This window comes from Hesperophylax consimilis, chromosome 23, assembly GCF_061612785.1.
Source record: "Hesperophylax consimilis isolate HC1 chromosome 23, BYU_Hcon_1.0, whole genome shotgun sequence".
Lineage (NCBI taxonomy): Eukaryota > Metazoa > Arthropoda > Insecta > Trichoptera > Limnephilidae > Hesperophylax > Hesperophylax consimilis.
Genome location: NC_142858.1, coordinates 5,049,891 through 5,073,348, shown reverse-complemented (window position 1 = coordinate 5,073,348; position 23,458 = coordinate 5,049,891). Strand labels below are relative to the sequence as shown.

Sequence of the window (23,458 nt, the reverse complement as noted above, 5' to 3'; positions counted from 1 at the left end):
TTTGAGCTTTCGTTATCGAGTAAATCGAGTTTGAAGTTGATTTTTTTTTTTTTTTTTTTAATCAAATTCTTATAAATTATTACTGAAGATCAAAGTACCCAACTAAATAAAACTATTTGATGGTAAAACAAATGAAGAAACTCGGATTTGAAGCATTATTTTGAAATCACCCTTCATTTAACCCGGTGTAATCATAAAATATTTCTGCTCTGCAGGGTTAAAACATCTGTTATTCAACCCTAAACACCAGAAAAAACTTTAACCCTAAAATAGCCGAAAAATATATTTTTTTGGTTTTTTTTTTTTTTTTTTTGAAAATGCTCAAATCAAAAAACTTTATGTTTTTTTGGGTTCCCCATGTGGTGTAGATTCTCCAGTTTCCCGCTTGTACTACGAGTTTCCGGACACCGTGTATATAAATAAAATATCAATTTAATATAACATTATATTTTTCTTCCAAAATAATTTTTTCTTCTATCTAAATAAACAAATATGTATTATCTTTAATTTCATAACTATGATTATGATGTAAATATTAACATTAAATGTCCATTAAAAAAATATAAATTTTATTTCGTACATAATATATTAAAATATACAACAAAAGTAAGAATCATGACTCCCTTATCAGGCACAATAGTTCCTCTTTTCTTATAAGGTATATATATATATATAGACCAACAATGCTTTTATTTTATATATATGAAAATGGAACTCATATTCTTTATATTACAATTTAAAAAAATGTTAATTCAAATTGAAATTTATTCATAACTTCACAAATTATGCAATGTATACTGTATACTCTCCTTCCATCCACAATCAAGTGTTTCTTATGGAAGAGTTGTATAAATCTTAAGATATAAATTAACCAATTGTAAAAATTGAATTGTATTCAAAAATGTTTTACTGAAAAATAATAATGTTTTCAAAAAACCAATTTTTTATTACCTACAACTAAAAAGTGCCATTATGTTAAAATTATTGTTAGGTACTTACTTCAAAATAAGTCCCAGTAATCTGAAAGTTAGCACAATACATAAGTATTAATGATAACATGACAGCGTGACTAATTTATTTACTATTTACATTTAAGCTGTTGAAGCTTCATATTCTCACAAGGAAATTTTCAATGGTGTTAATATGAAAGTTTTCAAGTTAAATGTGCCTATTTTTTAAATAATATACAAACTAGGTTGGTAAAAAATCTTGGGTTATTATTCAAAGTCGACTATCCCCTTTTTAATTTTATCATGCGTATCTGATAGATTTTTGTTTTTGTTATACTTATTTTCACTTAATTTGTATTGCAAATGGTTCATCAAATGAGAATAACCATAGAAATAGGAAACAGTTTGTTGTGCATGAAAAGATTATGAGAACATTAAAAAATGTAAAAATGAACCTATTTAAAATATTGACAGAAATAGATTCAGTGCTCTCGAATATTTTTTTACTTTTTATGTGAATACCGCAGAAGAGTCCCAATTGTTCCACAACCGTCAAGAGCTAGTGAGACTATGGGATCCCCAATTGGGATATGTTGTGAGGCTGAAGGTAGTGCTTAAGGGAAAGATATGAGGATGAGGAAGGTGGGTAAGAACTTACCAAACACGGCAAAAGCCATTTAAAGTTATGTTTCAATTTTTAATGGTAGTATTTAACAGGACAATACTGAGCTTATCTTCGAAATTAAGAAATAATAACTAATTTTCGTCAAACTTTGAATTACAACCCCACAACATAATAATAAGGAGACCGTTAATATGATGTTACATAAGATCGACTTTGAAAGTGATTAACTTATGCTTTTTAAAATTCATTATATTCTATATGAATAAGGTTGTTGGACAATTTAGTATTTTTCGCTCGTTGATCTGGAATTAAAATAATGTATGGGTAATTTTGAAAACCTCGTTTTAAATTTTTAATATGATGGTGTCAAGAAGATATCAATAAAGTAATTTGTTTAAGAGGGAAAAAAATAACTTAAAGTGATAAATTCTGCAAAACTGTTATTTGTACATTAAAGAAGAAGAAAGAAAAACTTTTATTTACGAGTTGTATGCACGGTGTCCGGAAACTCGCGGGAAACTGTTGAATCTACATCACATTAGGGTATTTTGTGGTAAAACTAAATTTGATTTGAAATTTTTTTTTAACAAATTAAAAAAAAATACGCCAGAATGTTGATATCAACTATTTAATAATGTTTAAAATTTCTCGAAGCGCACACCCGGCTAAAAAGTAACACATATCTATATGTTTTACCACACCTCATAGATCTCATTACTTCATTCAGTGTTCTTTCAGATAGAATAACGTGAGCTATAGTTGGCAGATTTTTCTTCTAAACGGCACTGTTCAAAATTATTCAAATACCATTATAGATTACATTTCTGGAATTATGGTATGGCACGGAAAGGCTGTCTGGCACATACAAAATTCAAAAGAATTTGTGCCACGATAACTTTAAATTTACCGCACTCCTAAGGCTTTAGGCGGTCGTGATAGTACAAAAAATGTATACAATAGGCAAAGTTAATCCGTTGAACTATATTATTTCCACCGAATGTCATCAATGCAAATTTACAATACTATTCGAATATAATCTTCAAGTACCTTTATTCAATTTGGAAAGCGTATTTGGGTACCGCCGCCCCGGGAACCATTTATAGAATAACCAACACCTCTGCCATAGTTCGCCCTAAGTGGTTCACTACGTTTGGTGATTTAGCAGGGGTGCCCGGGTTCATCGGGTAAGGTGTGTTCAGGATGCACCTGCCCGCCAGAACTGGAGAGGCTGATTTAGGGATACTCTTTGACCTCTCGAACTGGTCTCTCGACCTATCACCTTGCGCCGATGTGGGAGGGATATATTCAAGTCACTCCTGGACAACCTGATCCTTAGATTCCTAACCAACCTTCATACTGTTTACCTTTCCAGAATTTCCTTTCCTTTCTTTCTTTAAAAAAGCCCTACCACACAATATCCAAAAGATGATAGGCGCTGAGGATAGTAATTTTCCTCAGGGCGTCCTCCATGGGGTTAAAATTATGAAAAAACCTTCGTAATTTTTGTGAAAATTCTTAGCACTGGAAAACATTAAGATTAAAAATGTATTTGAAAAGGTCGAAGGGTAACGCTCTCGACCAGTAAGCTGGAGGTCGCGGGCTCGAATCACGGCGTGCGCACGTAAATTTTATTTGATTAATTTGTGTTGTTCCACAAATTACAAAAAAAAAAAATATATAGTATATTTGCGGCACGTTCTAAAGTGGAAGATTTTCTCATTATCGCCCTGGTGTAAGACCACCATTCAGAATTGAAACGTTTGAAATGGCTTTGGCTGTGATTGGTGACCAGATCTGAATATCCAAGTACTTCACCACCTTCCTGTTCCCCATCTCCTTCCTCCCCCCACTACATTTAGCCTCTCAAAATACCATTACCATATTATATTTGTGAATGTTCTGGTTGTAATGTCGTTTGGTAATTGGTTGTTTATTATTTTATGTATAAATATCATCGTGTTCAAGGTTAGAATCGGTTTCACTGTCAGCCAATTTAGTTCCTTTGAAATTAAAAATCTATTTCGCCTAGGTATTATTCTTATTGTTCTATTTTGGAGAGTTCGCAACTTATTTTATTATCTGTCTTTACATAAGAAAAGAAGAGTTGAGCAGTAGTTAAAACGTGGAGCAATAATGTAGTTGTATGTAGTGACTGTAGTTTTTCTGGAAATCTTTTTACGAATTCTTTCCAAAAAAGAAATCTTCATTCCAACACCAAACTTTTAATCATTAAAAATCAAGGTTTTAACGCATTCTGAATTGAATGACCCTACAAATTGACGTTACGTTTCGTTGCGCATGGTCAGTATTTACGCAATTTACTAAAAAATAACAGGTGTTAATGTTCATTGGTTATCGCCATATTACGCCAAGTGTACATAACTCTATCATCTGTCAATAATTCTATGATAATTGTACGTTTCAAAAAAAGAATAATGCAGAGTTCGGAGGCCAAACACCTGACTAATCTCGATACCTAAATATAATCATTCAGTCAATAGGTTTAAATTATTATTTTGTTTTGACAAGATTTATGTCACGTGTACATTTGTTATTTGATTTTTATTTATTTATTACCGGTTTTGACACATCCGTGTCATTCAACAGTAATCTTAAAAATTATGCAAGTACAGAATTATTAGATTTTATTACGTGAGAATAGTGGGAGGGATGATTTGGGGTGAGTGGGGGAAAGAGAGGTGGGAGAAGTTATATAACACGGAACATTGTCAATAAAGGTGACTTACAGGGTGCTACTATTTTTTAAACTATATTATTTTTTTAATTAATTGTATTAAAAAAATGTAACAAATGTACATAAATGAAATAAAACTCTTATAAACAAAATGTCTAGAAATTGTTACATAGTTAATGCCCTAGAACAAAAAAAAAATAAAAAACCTCCGTAAACCTTTTTTAAATATGACCAGAGTAAAATCACCCGAAATCGAGATATTGGCCTAGACAATTAGGGTCTTTAGTTTATTCTAAAAGAACTAGGCACACGCCTGCATGTATGCAAATATTATGTACAGTCACAGATAATATAAATATATTAATTCAAATAAATAATAATATTAAGTAAGGCATTATTAGAAACAAAAAAACAACCCTTAAAAAAAACAAAGTTATTTACTACGGTAAACCCATTTTTATTGATAGACGTATTTGTTTTTATTTTTTTGTTTGATTGAGAATTGGAACTTCTTTCTAGAGGACTGGCTCTTAAAAGATGTTAACTTTGAAAAACTATCAAATAATAAAGTATTTTACTGAGATTGAACCTTCATCCCCAGGGACTGGAATCAACTGCGCTAACACCTGAGTCAAATCCCGATTGGCTAGGACCGACATTTATTTCTACTGTAAATTTGTAAATATAATGTCATCCTTTTTCAGATAATGCATGCGCGTGTGTGCCACCAAAATACGATAGAATACATCATAACGAGTATCTCTTCCGAGTTTCAATTCGATCGGATGTCGGCAGTGGGTTAATTTCCACTTCCAAGATTTGCATTCATTCGTTCACGAAAAAAAAATCGAGATTAAAATAGATTTATTTAAATAGAGCTATAGTGAGTTAAAAATTACAAATATGTATTGGCAAAAATAAGAGTAAATAATCAATTAAATAAGGTAGATATTGTACCACTATTATTCTATATTTATAAGCAATGGAACTATCTAAAAGAAAGCGCTTTCAGTGTATTTTGTAATGAATAACTTAAATCCCGTAAAAATAATTATAACTGTTTGAAAATATTATACAGTGATAATCAACAGTCATATTTTTTGATAAGTATGTACTATATCAAGAAAGCATAACATTCTACTTTAAACATTCCAAATCATATATTTAAAAAAATCTCGAAACTGAAGGTGTTCAACTCTGAATTCTGGCATACGTGCAACACGTACCTACGCCAGTTCAAAAATAGTAATATTGATTCAATAAGTTAATGAGTTGTAACGTAGTACGTAGTTGCTATCACCTGATTCCACTAATGTACCGACCTTTTATAAATTAATATCGTGCAGGAAAGATTATATGCCGAATCGTCATACCTATGTATATTTACACAAATTATTTCGTGAGCACGGACTACTCATTAATTAAGGATCAAATCACAATTTCGTTAGGAAATTTTAGAACATGTTATATTACGCTTCTGGAAGTACATTTTAATTCATTCATTATAATATTATATCTCTGGATTTTTATAATTCTGAGATTTGTTTTGGTTTTTCATCAAGATGAGATATCACCATCTACAACGGAATTTTGCCAGAGGCTAACATTATAATTGATTCCCACAAATTCGTAAGTAAAATTTTTGTATTTCTGAACAAGGATGCCCACGGGAAGTAAGTTACTTATATATTTGATTAATAAAAAACATTAATTCTTCATTAAGTGTTGTGTTTTAATAATTACCATTAATTTTTATAACTATGACAACAATTTGTAAATCGTTTTTCAAGAACCGGTCTTTATTTTTCTATGTGAATTAAAACTTGCATTAACATCCCTCTGAAAAAAAATCTGTGAAATCAGTAATATATTCCAACCGAGCTAATTAAAAATATACCTCTAGTAAAGATTAATTTTGACCTGGGGGACTACTCTGTTTCTTTCGAAACTTTTCTGTCCAGTAAATATTTTTATATTGTAATTACTTCATGCAATAGGAGGAATACAATTAAAAATGAACTCTGTGTTTAGTATATTTACAGAGATATTTTATAAATTGAAGACGATGTTCACTCAGTTGACAGCACCGGTAAGGAAAGGTTAAACCGCGAACTTACTGGTTTGGTAACCCGAAAGATATAGAGTATCCTGTTGCATTTACCATAGTCGTTCGTTTTTGAAAAAAATATTACTTGTACAATCACCATGCACCTTGTATATATTTTCGGCACGTTCCAGAGTGGTATATAGTACTCTCAGTATCGCCCTAGTGAAATACCATCATTCAGATTTTAAAAAAATGTGAAAAAAAATAACCATGAAAGGATTTGTGATCACATTTTTCCTCCGCAGCTATCACGATTTTCTAGACATCATGTACATAATATTATTATTTCCTAACTAATGCTACCAATAATAATCATTATTGCTCGTTGGGAACGCCCGGAATCGACATTATTTTACAGTATTGTGGCGTCTTTCATCATCCTTCCCATATCTCGTAAACATACTTCCCAAATACACAAACTCACCCCCTTGCTCCAATAATTCATAATTCACAAGAAATGCATAATTTAACATAAATACAATATAATTATCATCAATTTAACATAAATACAATATAATTTAACATAAATACCCGCTGTATCTTGGGTCTGCGCAGGCCGCGGGGGTCGTCGGACCGGTGGCTGTCGAGATCCTCGAGGTCTGCCTCGTTCAGAGCCTCGTCCTCGGGTTGCACGGACACGCGCCGCCCCTCGCGCTTCCACTGCGGCTCCTCTTGCAGCGAGTATTTCCGCACGCCGCGGTGCTGCTGGTACGAACGCCGGCTGCAACGAGGCACGCCTCATGTTTAAATAGTGTTAAAGAGCTGGGAAAAACTAAACAATGCGCCAAAGAGTCAACCCTTCTTGTACTGCGCAGCTTTGCATGGAGTAATATGGAAAATAAGCAATTCTTTTTTACAAGTTTTTTAAAACGGTTTTCGGCTACCAAACTAGGCACATTCCTGTATAATGGTAGTCGAAATTTGATTTGACTACAAAACCAATAAAATAAAATTAAAAGTAAGCAGTCGACTAAAAAAGATGAAAAGAGCTTTATTAAAACAATGTAAAATTATTGGTTTGAATAATAGGAAAATAATTTGAAAAATCAGAGTGGTGAATGGTGATTTTTTCCAGTTGACCACGGCTCCTAACAAAATGAGTTTCTGCGCATCGACTATTAAGCGCATGCTCTTGTTTACTCTAGTACAGCACAAGTAGAATTTTATGTTTAAAATATTTGAATACCTACGTAAATGAAGAAAATATTAAAATTCATTTTGTTATTTCAGGTATCAAGCTTCTAAGAAGAATATTATGTAACACGTAAAGGCCATGACAACGATTTGTTTGTCATCTTTTTGTAGGGTATGAGGACAGTGTGGAATCTGTTTTTATAATTGAAAAATTTGGATGTGCTTAAAAATCTCAGAATGAGAATAATAATGTATATGTATATGTAGATGTCCCGTAAGCTATGGATCAAACGAAGTGGGATGATGGGAGAGTTTATGGGCAATCAAAGTGACCGAAAATGTTGTGGATTAATTCTTTACCCTTTTAATGCTATTATTAAAGGGGTTAAGAATTTTTGTTTGTTAAGGGTATTCAATTTTTGTACATTTCATCAACAATGGGTTTTTCCTTTCTTTAAACGACAAAAAAACTTCTGCAGTTTATTATGATCCCACCAACGAACTCACTGGTCACTTTCATTAAGTTTATGACGATTCCAGCAAGGAACTCATTGGTCACTCTTATTGAGTTTATGATGATTCTAGAAAGGAACTCATTGGTCACTCTTATTAAGTTTATGATGATTCCAGCAAGGAATTCGTTTGTCACTCTCATTAAATTAATATGATTTTTAATATGAATATCATAAAGTTGAATTTTATTTTATTATAAACTTTGAAGTTTAAGGTTTCACAACAACATTTTTAAAGATTTTTTGCAATAGACCAACAGTTTGCAAAATGACCAGATGTGGTGGTCCAGTTCTTAACCATTTCAATATTACGAGTATATCATTTTTGTATTTTTTTAACTTACCAACATTGAAAGGGTTAAGAATTTAACATCAACATTTTTCGGTCTTTTTGATTGCGTAAGACTTCCCCTGTCACCCCACTTCATTTGATCCTTTTCTTATGGGACACCCTAAGTGCAACATTGAATAATGCAGTAGTAGGTAGGTAAGTAGTAGAGTTTGTGTATTTTGAAATTAGAAATATCTAAAAAATATTAAAATTCGTTTTGTAATTTTAGGTAGGTATAAATGAAGAAATATAAATTTAAGGCTGAATTAAAGTGGCGACTTTTTAATCGTCAGTGTTTAATGGTGTAGGAGTACAGTAAAGTAGAGTGTTCATGTGAGATTATAAAATTAGTTAATAAAAGTAACAGTTGTCTTATTACTTTATGAATTAAGCTGAGAATAATAATTTGATAAATAATGAAGGCGATGATGCAATGAAAAAGTCAGTTTTTCATATTGAAAATATGCAGTGCTACATGAAAACATAGGAAAGATACATTTTTTCAAGTATTTGAAGGTTTATACTGTGTTTGTGCATGGGTTTGCGATTATTCTATTTCGAAAAAAAACCAATGCCTAAACATGGATTTGGTAAAGTACTTCCGGGTACATCGTCAGATGTCGTTAAATGCTGAATTTACGCTGCAAACTTGCACACATACTTGCGTTAATCTGGTTGAAACATGTTGAGTTTTCTGGTCTACCTGACACAAGCATTTAGATCGCGACCAAAATGGCTCGGAACTCCCGCCTTAAGAGAAGCATTTTTATCGCCGCCAAAATCGCTCGAAACTCCCGCATTAACAGCACCATTTTAATCGACGCCAAAATCCCTCGGAACTCTCGCATTAACAGCACCATTTTGATCGACGCCAAAATCCCTCGAAACTCCCGCATTAACAGCACCATTTTGATCGACGCCAAAATCCCTCGAAACTCCCGCATTAACAGCACCATTTTGATCGACGCCAAAATCGCTCGTATACTCAAAAATTGTATTCTAAAATATTTAATTCCATGATGCAAAGGATTAAAGTTGACTTTCTAATCAATCAACAACAAAAAAGTATATTCGTATCAGCCTATTAAATAAATTATAAGATTGGAAAATGTTGCTTAAGATCATTTTTATTTTTTATTATATTGTTAGGTTTGTAATATGTTTATGCTAGACAACCGTTTCGCCTTTCGAAGGCGTTATCACCTTATAATTTACTGTAACCACAACTTGTACGTATAATTAGTAATGCATATTATAAATATAGTACAAACCTAGTGAAACTTAATGTAAGAGATATTGAACTTTATTAAATACATATTTTAGGTTTTTTAACAGAAACTAGTGGCTATTGAACAATAAAAAAAAATTTCTACTGCAACTTTCATTGCATGCCACTTACAAAAATAATGACTGGTTTAACATTAATAATTACCAGGCTTACAATTGTAACGCGCTCCGGAGACGATCAATATCAACTGACAGAGTGTATACGCGATTGACAATACATATTATTGAATCGAAATGCGATCAGCAGAAATTCAATTGATCCGTCAAAATTTTCGTCCAGTTGCTTTGTTGACTTCCGCAAAAACAGTACCTACCTACAGTGATCATTTATTAATCTCTAAACAGTATAAAACAAAGTTGCTATTCGCGTCTGTCTGTTTGTGCCCTTAGTTCTTCTAAGCTACGCAACGGGTTTTCACTATCATGTTGAATTTTTTTGTACAATGCAATAAATAAAGCAAAATCTAGTTTTAGTTAGATGAATCTCAATTCCAATCCGCAAAGTGTAATGCGAATGTCAAACGCACAGCTAAAGGACCATTTCGCTATGTCAATGGCGCTTTTCAATGAGCTCAAAAAATAACCACCATTCCCCCGTCAATAGGAAGTTGAAATCTTCAAAACAATCAATTAGAAATTTGTTGTTAATCGCATGAATTACTTAAATTCACGTAAACGTTGAAAATTGATGTTGACCATCTACAGTGCGCTTAAATCATGGCATTCGCAAAAGGCCATTCGAACCTCTACGTGTTTACGGTCTACGGCGCGTACTATACTTATCTTAGGTACTGCGAGTAAATTAATCGAAATTTTCAAATTTTATTTTAAAAGTTTACGTCACTAATAAAAATGCAATATTGGTACCTATAATAAATAATACCTACGTAATTACTATACACGGTGTCCGGAAACTCGTAGTACAACCGGGAAACTGGAGAATCTACACCACAAAAAAAAAAACAAAAAAAAATATTTTTCGGCTATTTTAGGGTTAAAGTTTTTTGTGGTGTTTAGGGTTGAACAACAGATGTTTTAACCCTGCAGAGCAGAAATATTTTATGATTACACCGGATTGAATGAAGGGTGATTTCAAAATAATGCTTCAAATCTGAGTTTCTTCATTTGTTTTACTTTCAAATAGTTTTAATTAGTTGGGTACTTTGATCTTCAGTAATAATTTATAAGAATTTGATTAAAAAAAAATAATAATAAAAAAATAAATCAACTTCTAACTCGATTTACTCGATAACGAAAGCTCAAATCAAAAAAAAAAAAAAACTACAAAATCGACTCCAAATGTGATGTAGATTCACCAGTTTCCCGCTTGTACTACGAGTTTCCGGACACCCTGTATATTAAAATTATATATGTGTTTTAAACACACAATTTACAATTTGGGGAATGGTTTAGGGTACCGCCGCCCCGGCAACCATTTATTGTATACGCACACCTCTAACATAGATCACACCGAATGGTTCGCTACGTTTGGTGATTTAGCAGGGGTGCCCGGGTTCATCGGCTGAGCTGTGTTCAGGATACGCCTGCCCGCCAGCTGCGTGGCGTGCTAGATCGGGAGTGACTGCTTTAGGGAGACCCTTTGACCTCTCCAACTGGTCTCTCAAAGACAGACTGGTCTCTCTTGCGCCGCAATAGTAGGGATATATGCATACGTCGGTCAGTCCTGGACACACTGAGCCATAGATTCCTACCTACCACACCTTTTACCTTCTCATAACTTCCTCTCCTTTCTTAAAGACCCACTACACAGCATCCCCAAAGACGACGTAGGTGTGGGTTTAATGTTAAAAAAAATATAATTATTCTAGTTTTACCTTTTATACCTACTATTAAGATGGAAGGCATCATTCCAGACCGCACATCTAAAAATATTGCTTTACTTAAAAAAAAGTGAAATCATAATTTTGATAAGAGTTATCATAGAAGAAAAAATTGATAAAAGTAAATTTATGTTTTCCTCGTATATTAAGATGCAAGACTTAGTATTTATATTCGATAATAAAATTAATATCGAAAAAGCTCTCTCAACGTAAATTAAAATATACGAACAGTGACATTACAATTATTTTTTTAAATAAAATACGCCCACACAATGCGACATTGTAGCGAACGTGTTTGAACTTTGCCAAGAACCACCAAGGTAAGGCGGGATTCTCTGTAGAGGATTTCGACGGTGAAATCTTAGCTGACACTCATTAACCATACATACCCGTATGCACACTAACTTAGAGATACCGGAGAATGGATGAAAGCATGCCCAATGTAGCATGTAATGCAGTCAACGGAGCGAGATGTTAGCAAACACCGAAATAGTATGTGCAAATATTATTTAAAGTCTTTTGTTTGCAACAGAATACTGTGTGAATTGCTATTCTTTTTATCAATATAATCGATTTTCGGAATTCGATGATCGGATTTCGATTCAGCAGAATGAGCCATGGATAGCTATGAAGCTAATATAATATATAGAAAGTATTTTGTACAACTTTTGAAACCATAAGGTTTTAATATATTTTCTGTCGAAAAGGCATTATTATTTCAGGTTTCAAACGTTCTATGTTTACGAGGGATACTCTTTGGAAATAACTTGAGTGAAAGTAAACTCTGCCCTATTTATCGACAAAATAATACATCTGTATAATATATAAAGAACAGCGTGCGTGGCTCTGTTTTTCCCACCCCTTAAAGCGGAATTTTGATAAACTTCAAAACAAAAGCAAGGTAACTGTCTACATCTGTCTACAACTGCCTTCTTTTCCAATCGAATATCTAATCATAGAAATGATTGGTGTAAAAATAATTGTTTGAAACTAAATGTCGATAAATGCAAAATTATGTCCTTCTATAGATCAAAAAAACCGATTGTCTTCGAATACAAACTTAATAATATTTGCTTAGCAACTGTTACATCTATTAAAGACCTTGGTGTCTCTCTTGATAGCAAGCTTTCTATTCGGGATCACATAACTGCAATCGTTAATAAATCCCTCAAACTACTTGGATTCATCACTAGAATCACTTCGGACTTCAAAAACATAAATACCCTTAGAACTCTTTACTGCTCCCTGGTTCGCCCCCATCTTGAATACGCTTGTGTTATTTGGTCTCCTTTTTATGCTGTCCACATTCGACGCATTGAATCTGTTCAACATCGGTTCTTAAGAGGGATTGCTAGGAGGCTAAGTTTAGAAAAAGGCAAATACTCATATGATGAAATTGAACTAACTCTAAACCTCTCTCCTTTGGAAGTCCGTCGGGAAAGAAATGACCTCATTTGCTTATTATTGATTCACCTACTCTACTGCAACTCATTCTCTTCAATATCCCCTCGCAAAGACTCAGAAATAACGAACTGCTCTTCCTCAACCATCATTCAACAAATTATGGATATTATTCACCATTGTCCAGAATGTGTGGACTGGTCAACTCAAGTAAAAACCTTACCTTTTTTGGGATAAGTCTGAATGATTTTTGCCAGTCGCTAAACAAGTGACGATATATTATAAGTGTCCTGTGGTCCTGACCAACGGCGTATTCTTGACTTGATTCGATTTGTCACTTTGTTTTCTTATATTATCTACCATATGTCTTTGCTTTCATGTACCTTTGTCTACTACTGTATTTTTCATTTTACTTTATTCGTGTTATTATTTTGTAATTTGGACGATGTCCGTTAATAAATAAATAAATCTGATTTCGAAAAACTTTACGTATAGCCCGGGAACACCGGGCACTTCAGCAAAATAATTATCCTTGAATATTTGAACAACTGAAATTGAAAAATGAACGTGCATCAAACATTCTAAAACGAAATTTATTTTAATTTTGAAAAGAATACAATGAGGGCAGGAATGCGTGAGTTTGAGTGAAATATTGAAAATACCGACCTGGAACGTACTAAATGGAATTCTGAGTAGAAAAAAAAGAAATAATCAACAGATTTTTAAATAAAATCATAGATTCATTCAACCCAATACAATGTAACCCATCTCCCAGAAAGTAATAAACCCACCAGAAGGGATGTTTAAACTTAATAAAACCACTCTGCCAACGATAAAACAAAACGAGTCATAAATGAACAATATTGTATAGAGCCAATAAAGCTCATTCCTGACTTAAAAATATGCAATATACCATAGATGTAGTTCGAATTGTACTAGTCTGCAGATCCCTGTCATTAAAGGAAACCGGTCCAGTCATTCATGAAACAAGTGGAAGAATGTAATAAAGGTGTTTTAATCTATAAAATCTAGTACCATAGATCTAGTTCAAATTGTACCAGTCTGCAGATGCCCGTCATTAGAGGAAACCGGTCCAGTCATTAATGAAACAAGTGGAAGAATGTAATAAAGGTGTTTTAATCTATAAAATCTAGTACCATAGATCTAGTTCAAATTGTACCAGTCTGCAGATGCCCGTCATTAGAGGAAACCGGTCCAGTCATTAATGAAACAAGTGGAAGAATGTAATAAAGGTGTTTTAATCTATAAAATCTAGTACCATAGATCTAGTTCAAATTGTACCAGTCTGCAGATGCCCGTCATTAGAGGAAACCGGTCCAGTCATTAATGAAACAAGTGGAAGAATGTAATAAAGGTGTTTTAATCTATAAAATCTAGTACCATAGATCTAGTTCAAATTGTACCAGTCTGCAGATGCCCGTCATTAGAGGAAACCGGTCCAGTGATTAATGAAACAAGTGGAAGAATGTAATAAAGGTGTTTTAATCTATAAAATCTAGTACCATAGATCTAGTTCAAATTGTACCAGTCTGCAGATGCCCGTCATTAGAGGAAACCGGTCCAGTCATTAATGAAACAAGTGGAAGAATGTAATAAAGGTGTTTTAATCTATAAAATCTAGTACCATAGATCTAGTTCAAATTGTACCAGTCTGCAGATGCCCGTCATTAGAGGAAACCGGTCCAGTGATTAATGAAACAAGTGGAAGAATGTAATAAAGGTGTTTTAATCTATAAAATCTAGTACCATAGATCTAGTTCAAATTGTACCAGTCTGCAGATGCCCGTCATTAGAGGAAACCGGTCCAGTCATTAATGAAACAAGTGGAAGAATGTAATAAAGGTGTTTTAATCTATAAAATCTAGTACCATAGATCTAGTTCAAATTGTACCAGTCTGCAGATGCCCGTCATTAGAGGAAACCGGTCCAGTGATTAATGAAACAAGTGGAAGAATGTAATAAAGGTGTTTTAATCTATAAAATCTAGTACCATAGATCTAGTTCAAATTGTACCAGTCTGCAGATGCCCGTCATTAGAGGAAACCGGTCCAGTCATTAATGAAACAAGTGGAAGAATGTAATAAAGGTGTTTTAATCTATAAAATCTAGTACCATAGATCTAGTTCAAATTGTACCAGTCTGCAGATGCCCGTCATTAGAGGAAACCGGTCCAGTGATTAATGAAACAAGTGGAAGAATGTAATAAAGGTGTTTTAATCTATAAAATCTAGTACCATAGATCTAGTTCAAATTGTACCAGTCTGCAGATGCCCGTCATTAGAGGAAACCGGTCCAGTCATTAATGAAACAAGTGGAAGAATGTAATAAAGGTGTTTTAATCTATAAAATCTAGTACCATAGATCTAGTTCAAATTGTACCAGTCTGCAGATGCCCGTCATTAGAGGAAACCGGTCCAGTGATTAATGAAACAAGTGGAAGAATGTAATAAAGGTGTTTTAATCTATAAAATCTAGTACCATAGATCTAGTTCAAATTGTACCAGTCTGCAGATGCCCGTCATTAGAGGAAACCGGTCCAGTCATTAATGAAACAAGTGGAAGAATGTAATAAAGGTGTTTTAATCTATAAAAAGTCAAAATAAAATAAAAAAGTTTTACCCTTTCCTGAAAAGGGTATTTAGGTAATATTTTTTAACAGAAAAATGTGGTTTGTTTAAAAATATAATTTCGTAATTTATATTATGTTGAAGGTTAAAACATTTTCATAAAGGAAGGTAAAGATTAATCAATGTAGTTTTTGGGTTGGATTCCAAAAATAGGAAAATAATTTATCTGAAAGAAACATCAATATTTTTGATATCGTCTTTTTTTATAATTTAATCACTACATTATAATTTTAACATTTTAAGAATATAATATGAAAAATGTACATAAAAGAGACGTAGCATGTTTTCATAGTCCACCTCTCTAGGAGATCCTGTGCTGAGGGGTACTACGTTTTGGTTTTCAGTGACTTCTATGGTATAATTTCATAGCTTGGAGGGTTTTTTCAGTATCTTCTACGAAGATGTTTTTAAAATACTAGTTCTTGTTTCGATAAATACTAAAGCCAAGAGTTGGCATGGTGAATGTATATATTTTGTTTTTAATTGTTTGATACTGGGTGGGAGTTAGATACTTAACTTTACATCTAAAACTTTAGCGCTTCTTTGTCCAGTTGTATTATATACGCCAAAAGATGTATCACGTAAAATAACGACTCGCGTCGTTCCGTTTCCGTGCAAGAGCGTCGTCCTGTATTGCCACCCTCGCTACGCAAGTTACGCGGTTTAACTCTTCTAGGCGTTTAAAAAGATGTTTCCCATCAGAAATTGGAATTTTTTTTTTCAATACAATAAAAACACTGATTCCAAATAATACCGATATACTATGAACATACTTTACGTATGTATCTTTCTAATTTTGGAATAAATTACATTTCACATTAAAACCCAAACATGTATTTGTATGATTTTTACATTAGGTTCGAACTGTAACGCATAATAATATTCTCATTGTTGTCGTTTGACGACCTTGGTTGCAAAGATATTTTCTGTGATAGAAAATACGAAGAAAAAGTAATAGCTCCTTTACACCCTACACGTGGAATGAAAATACTTATTCGCGAAGTCAAAGAAATAGAACTGTATTGTTGTTTATCATTACGTTATTGAAAGGATAAGAAATATTTTGGTAATAATCTGGGAAAATACGAGATGTTTTATATTAATGTTTGGTTGGAGGATGACACGCTAGCATTTTTAAATTAGTGATAGAATTAGACTTTGCAGAGTAATTTTCACAACTAGACTGCATACATTCACAAGAAAACCTATTTCTCCAAATTACATAAATCATATTGACTCCTCATGAAGTTCTCATTTTTTCAAGAAAGAAACTTAATGTTCTTCAAATAAGGAAAAATTGAGATTCTTCAGGCTTAAGGACATGACCACTTGATTTCTTCTCAGTGGAGTCAACGCATTTGACGTTTTGTTATATTGGTAGGATGTTAGGTTGTTTCCCGAAATACTAAAATATATGTATAAATACTATGTCACTTTCCCATTTCTCCAATTATGCCTTTGTAATAAATTTCGTGGATCGGCCACTCCGTTATGACGTGAAAGAAGGACAAACCTACAAACACATTTTCCCATTTATGACGGTATTATATATATATATATGACGTTTAAGTATAAAAAAAAGCTGGATTAAAAAATGTACGTATTTATTATATTAGCATCAAATTAGTAGAAAAGAGAATAGAAGAAAATTTCCATAAGAAATATTTTAAATTTGAAAATGCTGAAAATCAGACGCTTGTGACGTCACGAAATCTTGGCACGTCGTTTGACAGCTACAGCTTAATGGCTTATTTCACAAAAGTTCATTATTCGCATATAATATGCACACACACGCAAGTTACTAGAATCAGCTGTTTCCTATAATAACTAGCCACGCGCAATAGTAATTGAGTGAAGCAAAAGTCGTGGTCGGCTAAAGAAATTCTTGCGTAAGCAAATATAAAGATTTAACAGACCTTTTGTGAAAATTTTAATGCAAGCCGACAATAGTCCAGAAATTGCGCTGTCAATCCTCCCACCCTGTCTACACACAGAATTGTTAAGATGATAAATGAAATTGTGATTCAGAAATGACTTTATAAAACATCATAATCCAGCATTATGAATAGTTTCATTCGTTGTCTTCGCTACATATCAGGTATTCACTAAGAATTGAAAGAGGAATCTTTTGTAGTACTAGAAAAAATATAACGTCTTGTAAACGCCACTACACAGACGAGCTTAAAATAATAATAATAATAATTCCAGCAATCGCAGAAGCAATTTAAAAGTCGTATTGTACTAACTCACCCCCATTGGGGTGAATTTAAATTGTAACTTTTTGTAGCTGATATTATGTTAGTTCAATGCACAGTCAGTCTCAATTGGACTGTAAACTAAACCGGCACAAAAGTAAACACAGATAAATTACAGTCCTACCAATACTGTTTCGTATATTAAGTTATAATGTTTGAACTTTTTACTGAAAAATTCGCAAGGCCAGGTGTCATTCTAATTTTCTTCGAATACAATAAATATATTTATTGCAGCTATATTTAAAAGTTCAAAACTACATAAGCAAATGTTTTTCACAGTTAAACATGTTCAGCGTTCCAGAGTTTCAGTTTGTTGAACAATATTGCCTATCCTTGAGCAGCTTTTCATATCCGTATCCGTAGTTATGTTCAAAGTTTGCACGCTTCCCACTTAAAGTTTTAAAAAAATAACAACCCATAGTAGATAAAGGTACATACGTAGTTCGAGTTCCATTATATGGGTGGCTTCTTATATAAAGTTAAACAAATGTTTCTATCTTTTATTGAAAAGATACATATTGATGTACTTAATCTTTTTCAATATGTGCTTAATCTTTTTCAATATGAGCTTTTATTCTTTTCGTTATGTATCTTCATACCTAAGTTTGTTGATTGAAGATGTAAAGATAAAGTAAACACTGTTGGGTAACTAGTTATATCAACATTTACATTAATGCGGGCTTAGTTAATTTGCATATTACAATTAATATGCAACAGGTATATATGCTTACAATCAAATAGCGGTAAGAAGATAAAAAAGTACTACAAATTTCAACCAATTTCATTTAAAAAAAAATCTGCACGATGGTAAATTTTTCAAATGATTATAGTTAATGCCCTTTTCATGAAAAGAAAAAATCTGTGTGGAGAAGAAAATTGATTTATAGAATTAAAAGTCAATGTTCACCATGACTTGAATTTGTTTTAATAACCTAGAAATAAGACTTATTTTGAAACTAATGTAATTTGAGCCTGAAACATTACATTTAACTAATAGAATAGGCTATGCCTGTGATTGTGAACGAATTCCTGGCTCGAAACGGTTGAGCAATCGAGTGAACATAACTCTTATTCGAAATGTAATTTTTTTTTCATACTTACTTAGTTCCTGTAAAGGTAACTGAATAATAATTTAAAGCAATTAGCACTGAAGTTAAAGGCACGAAACCAGGACTTCCTGTAGGTCTTTCCCCGTGTATCGACAACACGGAACTGAAGAGAAAAAACCCTGTTCATTCATTTTATATAACATTTGGGCTTTGTCCAAGTTTATGGGTCACATATTTATACAAGTATTATTCAAGAGTTTTCCGGAATTTCGATTATCAGGTACCTACGCAAAAAATAAACGGAACTTTTCATGACATTTTTTTACAATATATCACACATAAACAATGTTTACAAAATATATTTTCATTTCTCATTATTATTACCTTTTTATCAACTGAATTTCTATTATAATCAAAAATAGAAAAAAATTCTTACCTTACCCACCCTTTAAAAATTAAATGTGTGCGTTTTATTTTTGGTTTTCACAATGACAGTAAAGAAGTCTATATATAGACTTAAGATTTTAAATAAATCTGAATAAAAGTAAAGCAGTCTGCATATAGACTTTTTTTTTATGATACTGATATTTTACTTAAATCTGAATAAAAGGAAAGCAGTCTGTACATGGTCTTAAGTTTTTTATGATACTAAGATTTTACATAAATCTTAATAAAAGTAAAGCAGTCTAAATATAGACTTATTTTTTTATGATGCTAAGATTTTACATAAATCTGAATAAAAGTAAAGCAGTCTGCATATAGACTTAATTTTTAAATGATACTGAGATTTTACTTAAATCTGAATAAAAGTAAAGCCGTTTGTATATGGTCTTTTTTAATGATACTAAGATTTTACATAACTCTGAACTCTAAAATCTGAAGATTTTACATGACTCTCATAAGTCTGTATATAGACTTAATTTTTTTTTATTTTACTAAAATTTTACTTAAATCCGAATAAAAGTTCAACTTGTTTTATGAATTAGACTTTTCACCAATATTTTAAAACCTATCTACATATTGTAAACGTGTTCAAACAAATGTATTCACGCGTACGCACGTGAGCAGAGTACAGTTTTTAGGCTGGCCGCATACATACGTTTTCCGTATTCGATTTACGAATTCGTTTTCCGTATTCGGAATTCCGTGAGACTAGCGCAAACGTTCGTTTTTCTTCATTCGGAATGTATAAACGTCAGAACCAGTGTTGCCAACAAGGGCGATATGTCGCCATTTAGGCTACTCAGAGCGAGAATCGGTGCCGAAAAAATCCAAAAGGCGACTGGTCGCCAATTAAGCTACTTCAAAAACATCAATTTTAAACATGTCCCGAAATTCTCTAGCCACCCCCCCCCCCCATGAAATTTATTTTTCTGGGGACAAATTTTATATTTTCTTGAAATTCTCTAGCCACCCTCCCCATGAATTTTTTTTATTTTCTGGGGACAAATTTTATTTTTTTGAAATTCTCTAGCCACCCCCCCCCAACGAAATTTTTTTTATTTTCACGTAAAAACATCAATTTTAAACATGTCCCACCTAACAGCAAATTCGGCTACTTTACGCTACCTTATGTATGAGAAACGGCGATATTAGGTCAAGATCCGTTGGCAACACTGAATTACGAATGGAAATTTCCGTACGTTTGCGTCGGCACAAACAAACTGTATGCAATAGCTGCGTTCCACATGACGTCATTAGGTTTTTTCCATTCGTTTTCTCCGAACGCGCCGGCTGGCATTCGGAACGTGCGTAAGGAATTTGTTCCGTTCGGAACTAAAACGAACGTGTGCGGCAGTTAATGTATTTTCTACTGATTCCGTGCATTCGGATGTTCGAATACGGAAAACGAATTCGGAAATCGAATACGAAAAACGTATGTATGCGGCCAGCCTTAGGTAGAATTACTTTTACCACTTTTAACTGATGACTGGTGATGTTCATTGCTAACTTTATTTGACATATATTTGTGTTACTTCAAAGGTAACTACTACGGCTAAGCTTTTCTCATTCAATATTAAGATCATACACAACTTTTCAGATTAAATTACCATTTAAAGTAATTAATACAGAAAAAATAAAATAAGGAATATCATAACACACTCTAGAAGGAAACAATTGTTTTTCATCCTTTAAAAAACTTTAAATAACATCAATGGAACGATTGATTAATTCACGTTTTTTGCGTAAACTTAACGATGACACGTTAAATTGACGCTATCATAAAAATCTACGATTTTCATTGCAAATGGAAACTGTGCTTTTTATAAGGGCGGTTTATACAAATAGGTAGTATATATGTTTTTATTTATGAACAGCGGTTTTGTTATTGCTGCATTTTAACTGTCTGGGAATACAAATATTAACTGAACACCTTTAAAAAATATTTAATCCTCACCAGAGATGTGCAAAATGGGTACCCAAAACCATTTGAAATGCAAAATGGAAATGGGTCAAAACTTTTCCATTTGAAAATGCAAAATGCAAAATGGTTTTTAGAAAAGCATTTCAAATGCAAAATGCAAAATACCTATTTTCAAAATTCATTGAAAATGCAAAATGGTTTCTCAGGTCAAACAATTAAAATAATTATATAATTTTTAAACAATTTTGTCATTTAATATGATTTAAGATTTTCACGGCCAAAAGTATTTTTGTTATTTGTTTTGGGGTGTTATGCCGTGTTGCGCTAAATAATGAGTTAGCGCAACACGGCATAACACCCCAAAAACAAATAACAAAAATTTTGTCATTTAATAATGGACATCAATGTAGAACAAACATATTACATGATGGTAAATCCAAAAACACCACGACTTCAGATTATGAAACCACAAAAAATTTGCGCGGGTCTAATGTTGCCAACGTAAAAACATAGAAACTGCTATCTAACATTTAAAATTACAGCGTCATGGCTCCATGTTCAGTATTTGAATCAGTATTTTTTGTAATGGTATCACTCAATTGCCAGGGCTCCTACCAGGGAGCAACTTGACAAATGTAAATTATCTCTCATAGCGAGGTTGAGGACCGACTGATATTTGGTGTTTATGAAAAAAAGATGAGTGGAGATAGTAGGAAGAATGTTGCAAAAAAGCATTTAAAATGGAAAATGCATCGAGAAAAGCATTTAAAATGCAAAATGCAAAATGGTTTTTAGAAAAGCATTTAAAATGCAAAATGGAAAATACCCATTTTGCATTTTGCATTTCCATTTGAAATGAATTTATTTGAAATAAAGCACATCTCTGATCCTCACGCACTGTAGGGGGGAAATACGTTTGCATTTTTTAAGATATTACATACTAATTATCTGATTCCAACGAAATTACTACCCCCTCCCCCTCCTTGATCGCCATAACATTTTATAATCAACAAGCTTTTAAGAAAGGGCTGTAAAAAAATTGTGTTTGGCTTACGCTCATAATTGTACTCTTAGACTCATAGCTCTTTTATCGTTTTGCATAACTTAATGATAGCCAGCTGCGCAAAGGTGGTTGTGTTCGGTTAAAACCTTAGGCAATAACTACCATCTGAGATGTAGAGTCCCAGTCCTAGAGATCTCCTTTTAAAAGATTTTTACCTTCAAGTACCTACGTAAAGGTTAAAAATAATAAAATTATTTATTATTACGTGTTAAGTGGTTATTACGTAACTTCCAACCGGCCATACATGGAGAAACATGAGTATTGCCAATTTATTAAAAATCTCTTCAAAGTATTGTTATTCCTGTTAAAATCGGAATGAATTAACAGGTTTTCTAAACAACCTGTTAATTCATTCGTTAAAGGCCTGCAATCCCGTTTTCAATAGGACTACCACAAATTTGAAGAGATTCTTAATAAATTAGCAAAGCGTATTTTTCTCCGAATGAAAAATGAATTAAGCAATTAACATTTAATTTTAATAGGTACTCACTTTTGAATTTATTTTAACTGATTTATTTATTAAAATATAATAAATTTCTCAACACCTAGACAACACACTCAGAGAAAATATAAATATACTATATAATAAACGTAAATCGTAATAATTCCCATTGTTTAAGACACCGTAGCATTTTTCACCTGAATATTTTCAAAAATAATATCGCCTATTTTAGCCCTCTGACCCAAATGTGTCGACCGTATAGTAAGATTGAGTGTGCTGAAGTTGATATTTTTGTTGATAATTTATATGGATTCAGAAAAAAAAATTTGCTATTATTAAATAATATGTTGCACTGATTATATTATGTATTACTTGCGTCTCTTACTTTTCTGTAATATTTGTATTACATATATATTTTTAATTTTAATTTTAATTTGTTTTATATTTTAATCTTTATTTAGGTATATGAAAATTAATGTGTCTTTGTATGTGTATTTGTATGTAAGCTGAGTTTTTATAACTGGATTGTTCTCACGTAAGTGAGATCGTCTGTAAAAACCCAGTATAAATAAATAAATAAGTAATAATTACTGGCATTTTATTTTTCTCTTCTTTATTACAATTTATTAAGGCTATGCTAGTACCAGAAAAAGGCTTATGTGACGTCAACGTTCTACTAACATCTGGTTTTTTCGTTATCATATAAGACATGTGAGAAGGAAGAGGTGGATTGTCGATGACTTACGTACAAAC

The 23,458-nt window shown here is 32.6% G+C and overlaps 1 protein-coding gene across 4 annotated transcripts in view; it reads right to left on the bottom strand.

The window, feature by feature from the left end:
• Nucleotides 1-23,458, bottom strand: part of Ae2 (anion exchange protein Ae2) — a 306,359-nt gene that overhangs the window by 25,919 nt on the left and 256,982 nt on the right. For 3 of the 4 annotated variants that reach the window (XM_089646039.1, XM_089646042.1, XM_089646041.1), the window contains 2 exons: nucleotides 6,909-7,098; nucleotides 1,000-1,020 (listed from right to left, as the gene is read on the bottom strand). In XM_089646039.1, coding sequence (XP_089502165.1) covers nucleotides 1,000-1,020; nucleotides 6,909-7,098 — 211 coding nt within the window. The remainder of the gene's footprint in view (nucleotides 1-999; nucleotides 1,021-6,908; nucleotides 7,099-23,458) is intronic. The other variant, XM_089646040.1, reaches the window with a different exon arrangement.